Source organism: Salvia splendens, chromosome 17, assembly GCF_004379255.2.
Source record: "Salvia splendens isolate huo1 chromosome 17, SspV2, whole genome shotgun sequence".
Classification (NCBI taxonomy): domain Eukaryota; kingdom Viridiplantae; phylum Streptophyta; class Magnoliopsida; order Lamiales; family Lamiaceae; genus Salvia; species Salvia splendens.
In genome coordinates this window covers 17,038,048-17,045,917 of record NC_056048.1, presented here as the reverse complement: position 1 = coordinate 17,045,917, position 7,870 = coordinate 17,038,048, and the positions used below count along the sequence as shown (strand labels likewise).

The following is a 7,870-nucleotide window of genomic DNA, read 5'->3' as shown; positions in this document are numbered from 1 at the left end:
TTTGAATTGTGTGTGAGAACAGGATAGCCATTCCTTATTTAGGCATTCCTTAGTGTTTGCTTTGGTTGACTCATGTGCTTTCATCCAACAAAAACAATCATCGATGCACTTTTCTTTAAGGAGTCGTTTGCTTTCTTTAGATCACAAATGCAAGGAAATATATATTGATCAGAGCCCACAGAATTGCAGCTGTAAAATAGTGTTCGCCTTTCTTTATTGCTGATGGGCTTGTGAAGTGGAGTATATAAAATGCAAATTTTGTGAAAATTATTATGTCATGACTTAAATACCCTTTCCCAGAAGCCAAAAATTAGGCACCTACATTTGGAAAATTTTCAGATTTTCGCCGCTACAAATAGGGGGCGACTGCACTTGGAAATCCACTCTACCTTTTTTCTCTACGGCATTTCAATTGGGTGGCAGGTAATATCTAAACTTCTATTTACCTCTCTATTTTTCATTTGGTGGGTTCGTTTGTATTACTCTGTGTCAACAGTAGGGTTCATTCATCTATCTGAAACAGGGTTGTGAATTTTTTTTGAGTTATCCATTTTTACTTGATCATGCGAAGTACGGATTTGATTGATGGTATCCAATGTGTGCAATTGCAGATAATTTTGGATTGTCTAGTGTGTTTTTGGTTGGGTATTGTTGGTTGTGGAGGCTATTGGTCTTGAATTTCTATTTCAGTTGTCTGTTGTAAAATTTGGGCTGTCTACATTATCGGCATGCCTGCTCATACACCGAGGATTCCCAGTGGTTGCTCCGTTCTCGTATGCTGAAATGTTTGTTTGTATTTGATGTGTTCATAGGTTATGTCGAACCTAAAGCCACCATCTACCTTGCAAGGAATTGGGACTACCAGCGATGGTTTGTTTGTATTGCTTCACATACGCCAATGTTTAGGCTTCACTACTGCTCACCTCTATTCTGTTTTCCTTGTGTAGGAGCTACTGCCACACCGCGACAGAAGTTTCGTATAGGAGATCGTTCGCGCCGAATGTGGACACCATGTGAAGAGGAGATTTTGGCTAGCTGTTTGGTTGAACTTGTTGCCTGTGGCTGGAAATCAGACAACGGCTTTCGTGCGGACTATCTGCAAAAAATTGAGGACAGCATCCGCATTGAATTCCCAAATACTGATATCCAGGGAACTCCACATGTAACTTCCAAGATTTCTGCTTGGAAGAAAAGTTACGACATTCTCCGCAACATCCTTGCAAGAACTAGGGTTGGATTCAACCACGATGGCACTCATAAGATCGATTGCGATGACGAGCAATGGGCGCAGGTAGTCATGGTTTAGTTTCTGTTTGCATTTGGTGTCTAAACAGTTATGTTTTAGATTTTGGGAGTGGTCTAACAGGTTAACCAAGTTATTTTTCCATGACTGGCAGGCTGATAAAAATGCACGGGGCATGCGGACCAAATCGTGGCCGCTATAGGCAACCTGGCAGATGATTTTTGGGAAGGATCGAGCTAGCGGAGGTGCGGCTGAAGAAGTTCAAAAAGCTGCTGCAGAATTGCGCCCACAACGAGCCACTGTGAGCGAGTGTAATGAGAACAACTTCTCACCCTCTACAGATGATGTTTTAGATTCTGAGGCCCATGGAGGCCCACCCCACACTGACCTTCATGACGATGGTTCTGGCAATGAAGGTAGAGTGACATCTACGACGACCAAGGGCACTGGAAAGAAGCGGAAAGTTGTGAGTAGCGACGACCAACGCATTTTTAGCACCGCAAAAGTACGCTCAATAACGTTTCTTGCTTTAGTGTGTCTCATGTTGAACAATTCTTTAGGGTTTTGAGGGGCTTCCATCCTCGGCCCCCACTCCTTAAGGTGGTATCGGACCCCTTTATACGGAGTGAGGAAGCCGTTGCTGTTTGCATATGCATTATCACACAAGTAATAACAGCCTGTAGAAGAGCACAAAATACATAACCATAGCTACCAATTACCAAACCAGTTATAGATAAATTTAATAATTGTTTGAAAGTTGTAAAGATTTTCACAACTAACCTTCTGGGACCTTAAACCCATTTTGTTTAGCGACAGCATCACGTAGTACACGCGAGTCGTCGGCGGATCCCTCCCATCCCGGTAAAAAGTACACGAATTGCATATTGCGATTGCACACCGCCAAAGTGTTGGTAGCAATCTGGCCTTTTCGCGTTCGATACCTTGGTTTGTCGGCGGACCTAACCAACACATTGATGTGTGTGCCGTCGAGAGCCCCTAGGCAACCCTGAATCCAAATTATACTGCAGCAATCATAAACATGACGAAAGCATATGGAATCATATACACAGAGGTGGTAATTAGTATAATTTGTCGATGTTATAGTGAATGGTCCTATCTGTGGGCGTATAAAGGTGAATAGGTTGATCACCTTTTGTTTTTCTCACAATCTGAAGTTCATTTTTGTCCATTGTTCTCTCAATTTTCTTTTCTCTAGAATAGCTCTCATTTACCACCCCTTCTTCCCAATATGATTGCCAAATTTTCATTTTTAACTTATACACATACACGTAGCAATGCATAACAATACACTTTACCCTAAACTTATCTATTTATATCTATTAAATAATATTTTGCAATGATGGCTATAGACATATATTCTATTATATTTTATTCAAAATGTCCACTAAATTAGTAAACAAATTTGAGACTATACGTATAATATTCAGAAACAAATATATGTACAAAAATACTCCGTAAATAATGTGTATCTTAGTCAAGGATGTTACAATATTACCTTGAACAACTTCCATCGGTGGTCGGTAAAGTCGTCGCCTATAGAAACCAGAGGAGTTAGAAGGTCAACATGTAGACTAAGAACCGCACCTAGAACTTTGTTCACATAGAAAGAAACGGTTGCGCCAGACCTCCAAAGTAAGTGTTGTTGGGCTCTGTTTTTGTTGTGGTGTGCAAGAACACCCAAGAATATTGCTACTTGTTCTTCAATGCCCAAGCATTTAACAACCTTTAGCCCCTCGCGTTAAGTTAGAATACGACATAATTTACCGAACGTGTTGTGGTCCATTCGTAGGTTAGCAAGGCAAGTAGTGTCTGTGACATGTACGAGCCGGTCCAGGGGTTTGATCTGATCTGGAATTTTGTTTAGAACACTGTATTTGCGGGCGTACTCTAGTATTCGCCGCTTTCGCCGTTCAGTTTGTGCGTTCCGAAACCGAGTCATGAGCACATTAGTTTCCTTACGGTACACGGACAACATATCTTCCAACATCATGTAGATGCGTGCATCGTTCGTGGTAGAGCTCGACATCCTAGCAATGGCTCAAACTTTGAAACTTAATTTCCCACACAAACAAGTGAATGTCGGCAACACAAGGTGGTTTTAAACTAGTGAAGATGTAGATGGCATGTGTGGCTAACCAATGCAGCCAAATATATGAACGAATCAACAATAGAATACACATAAATGTCGCACAACCCAGAAGAACCAACCACAAAACAAATTAATGGCTTAGGAAAACATCAACTTACTTTTCTGAGTAAAAGACCCCCAATTTTCGAATCAAGAAGGAAACCTTCTCCTCTGCGACAGAGTAACACCGTCCGAAACGCTATCTCCAGTAAACTGGGGTGTGAACACCAACCACACGAATACACCGTATCCACGCTGAGTTGAAGTCGTAGGTTCAGACATAAAACAAAATACAAACAATCAGAAGTCGAAACCCAACAAATATGTACTCATTCGTTAAGAATCACACATCGAAGAAGTCCATATTCTTCGTCCAACAAACGCGACACACATGAATCGCTAACTCAGAACCGTATTTAAAAGGAGTGTATTGTTAATAATCGGTTACAGATACTCTCCTAAACAAGAAGATGGTTGAGACTTGAGTCAATTAAGGGTCTTGCTGTGCAATGCCGAGAACAGATGAACTAGGGTTTGGTGGATTTCGCGCTCAGACAGAATTTGGGGAACGTGATTTTTGGAGGTGGATGTCAAATGCACAGGGTAAAAACGTAATCTTGTTACCAATTCTGGACCTTCTCCCCGCGTCCAGAATTGAAAACCACGTTGCAGTCGATTTTCAATTGTGGGCAATTCTAAAAGCAACAGTGCGGGCCGATGGATTTTTCTTGGGCCCGTCTAGAGTTAAACAAGAAAGGTGAACAGCTGAATTAACCCAGAATTGGGCCCAAATCTTGGTATTTCCAAGAAAGCGAACGCTCCCTAAATATGGAATACAAGTATTATTATTCTGTTAACATCATCCACAAATACATCTCATTTAGTCAATTCATTCTCAATGATTGATTAATTCAAACTTCCTAACAAAATACACACACGTACTAATAAAAGGATTGAATAAAAATACACTCAATGTTACAACACAAGCTTCCTAACAAGTATAACATATAAGGGGTTGAATACGACCATCAGAGTAGAGTCTACCTAGTCGTTGCTCTTCACTAGAGTCTACAGTTACTGGACATGAAGCTTTGTTCACTACAAAGCTTCCCACCAAAATTAATAGAAATCTGATTCACAAGCATAAAATGATTGAAACATCAGACAGAGATATTGTCACGACCACATCTCCCTAGTACTAGTGAGTGTAGCTATTTCTCGACTAAAAATAATCACATAAATCATGGGTTAAACATAAGTGAACAAATCAACTCGAAATAATAGTTTCGAAGGCAAATGGGTACATAGTCAAAAGAGAATCAGAGTATCAAGACTAAACTCATAGATTCCTAGAACATAGTTCTATTGCAGCGGAAGAGTCCAAGACAAAATAGTATGTATGAAGACATACTACTTTGGGCTACCTAACTACTTATTAATAGTCATTTCCCAACACCTTCGCCTCCTCGTTCACGTTCAACCTGCACGTTAGAAAAGAAACATGCAGAGCTGAGTACTTGATATACTTAGTCGACATAGTGCCAAAAATAAGTTCCTTTTAATTTGTCAGCTACAATTGAGTGAACATGGGATTTTTACTTTAAAAGACCCGAGTCACTAAATTTCTTTCATTTCATAAAATTGATTGTGCAATCACATAAACATAGATACCATATCGGAACGTATGTGAACCGGGAATGTGGCCACATTCCACGACGGTCACTGGACCGGCCAACTCGAAAGCTAGCACACGGTCCCCATATGTGTACACTAGAACGAGTAGGGTTTGCGGCCCTACTGAGACCCGAATTCGATTTAACATGATTGGCATAGCCAAGCAGATAGGTAACGTAAAAGCAAAACATGGCATGACAAACATGTTTAGAAAATATTCACATTTTCATACTAAAATCACGTTTTGAAAAGAATGCCCACCTCAGAGCTTAATTCCTTGATTTGAAAGTTCCTCGACTTGGTCTTACTTGACGTGCGATGACGTCCCTTTAGGAAATAAAGTATACTTAAATTAGGCTTTAAAAAGCCAAATTCTTGACGTGAATGCATCCTAAATGCATGATCATTTTATCCCTTTTTCCTTAATTCATAAGAAGTCCTTGAGCATTAATTAAATCATGCGATTAAATTTTATGTGGAGGTTTACCAATTATTCGTTTAACGAAAGAGCGTTACCTCTCATGAAAATTATTAAAGCATAAAAATTAACGGTCATGCCACTGTGCAATTAGCGTTAACCGTTTGTTTTTTGACGGAACTGTAAAAAAAGGACTACTTCGTCGACATTTTCATTTTTTATGAAAATGATTTTTAAAAAATGAATGTTTTGGACTAAATTCGTATTTTGGTCATATGTTTAGCACCAAAATTGACCTTTACTTTTTTTTAAAGTTTAAGCAATAATATCATTCTTATTTTTATTGATTTATTGAAAATATGTAATTAGTACGTGAAAATTATATGACACGTGCATAGTACGAGTGATGATACTAGTTTCTATAAATGGAAAGTCTCTCTCTCATACTTTATCCAATTTTTCTCCCCTCTCATATACTTAACTACTTTTTCTCCACATCTCTCTTACTTTACCGAATTTTCTTCTTCTATCTTACTTTACCAAATTTCTCATTAAAACACATGTCGTCCACAAATAAGACTATTTTTTTATGAACGGAGGGAGTATTATTTATATACTCCATGTATTGACTAGACAAATTACAAAATATACATACAATGAAACCCCTGTAACATAAAATTTATGTATCTAATCACGTAATGTATCCGAAGAAAGGAACAGTTTACAAACAAACCCAATCAAAATACACTTAGAGCATCCACATTCGTACTCTTGCCAACGAGCACGGATGTGGGCCCGGCTCCACTTTTTCTGCCTGCTCTTAGGCAAGAGCACAACACCTACATCCGTGCTCTTCCGTAAGGACGAGCACAAGGGTCTCACCATTCCATTATTCAATTTAAATAAAAACATTTTCACAAAATTAAAATACATTAAAAATACCAGGAATAATATTACAAATTACAAAAAAAATAAAAATTACATAATTAAATTCCTAAAAAATTAAAATTGCATAATTAAAATACTAAAAAATTACATAATTAAACTCCTAAAAAAGAAAAATTACGTACTTAAAATCCTAAAAAATAAAAAATTACATAATTAAACTTCTAAAAAATAAAAATTACGTAATTTAAGCGTAAAAATTCCCCCGGGGAAGACTAGTCATCATCCGACAAGTGGGAAAAATACGTAATTTTTGGGAAGTGGGTAAATATTTTTTTGGGGTAAAATTACGTAATTTTCTACCCACTTTTAATCTAAATATTTTTTTGGGGCAAAAATATTTTTGGGAAAATACTTTTACGTAATTTAAGCGTAAAAATTACGTAATTTATAGATGAAAATGTGTATTTTTGGGGAAAAAAATTGAAAAATAAATTAAAACTGGGTAGAAAATGGATATAATTTTTTGGGAAGTGGGAAAATATTTTTTTTTAATCAATTTTTTTAATTAAAATCTAATTTTTTTAAAAAAAATTAAATTGCCAACGGCATAGCTGCCACGTCGCCTGCTCGCTGGCACGGACTTGCTCGATGCATCGAGCAGTGCCGTGTCAGCGGCAAGAGCGCAGCAGCGGATAGCTCATCCGCGCCGCTGGCACGGACGGACGAGCTTGTGCTCGCCGATGTGGATGCTTAAGTATAGGTCTACGGAAAAAGAAAAAAAAAAGAGCTAATAACTCACCTCAATCTAGCAGCTTTTATGTCAGCATCTTTGGATGCGGAGATTGAAGCCATGCCCACGGCCTGAAAATTAAGTATTTAAAAAGAGCAAAAACGAAGATAATCATTTGATTCTAAGAATAATATTGCGAGATCAAAGTATAAACTATAACTAAAATCACAGACTTCTTGATTCGGGTTGAGTCGGGTTGGCGATCTTCGACTAGGTTCATGTCTTTTGTGTTTGATTTTCATGCTGATTATAAAATAGCGGCAGCAGTATATTTAGCATATATTTATACCTGTTAAGAGAATTAATAAGATTATATAGTATTATTTTTACTTAGGCATAAAAATTGTTGAAATTGTTTTATCCTCAGATTCATTCTTTCTTAAATAATATCCGACCAAAGCCAACTTTTAAATGGATGTAATTAGAATTTTATATTACGAGTTTTATTCATTTTTTAATTATATAGTAATAGATTGTTTTACTCTTTTACGAAAATATAGTTTTTCGAATCCTAATCTAAATCTATTCCATCTACATTACAAAAGGACTTCTTAGGCTCGTAATTAAACATCTTAACATTGTATAGATTCAGGAATCTTTTCTGAATACCGCAAGCTATCATCCACCAGGTACTTGTATCTTTTCTCATACTGTGACTAATTTCTTAAATTACTCTTTTCGTGTGATAAGATTGTTACTATGTTTACT

General features: G+C 37.5%; 2 protein-coding genes across 3 annotated transcripts; one reads left to right on the top strand and one right to left on the bottom strand.

Annotated features, from left to right (window-relative positions):
* The first annotated feature begins 362 nt into the window (after nt 1-362).
* On the top strand, nt 363-1,531 carry LOC121773990. 2 transcript variants are annotated; one of them, XM_042170902.1, is made up of 4 exons: nt 363-423; nt 813-870; nt 948-1,291; nt 1,398-1,531. In XM_042170902.1, the coding sequence occupies exons 2-4, from the start codon at nt 816-818 to the stop codon at nt 1,443-1,445; spliced, it is 447 nt and encodes a 148-aa protein (XP_042026836.1). In that variant the 5' UTR covers nt 363-423; nt 813-815; the 3' UTR covers nt 1,446-1,531. The 2 variants fall into 2 exon arrangements, with proteins under 2 accessions (XP_042026836.1, XP_042026835.1); XM_042170901.1 differs by lacking the exon at nt 363-423 and having other exon boundaries at nt 430-1,291.
* On the bottom strand, nt 1,285-2,992 carry LOC121773991. Its single transcript, XM_042170903.1, has 3 exons — nt 2,760-2,992; nt 2,024-2,249; nt 1,285-1,920 (listed from the first exon to the last, which is right to left on the bottom strand). Exons 2-3 carry the CDS (start codon nt 2,124-2,126, stop codon nt 1,634-1,636), a joined length of 390 nt encoding a protein of 129 aa, XP_042026837.1. The 5' UTR covers nt 2,127-2,249; nt 2,760-2,992; the 3' UTR covers nt 1,285-1,633.
* Between the last annotated feature and the right edge of the window lie 4,878 nt (nt 2,993-7,870).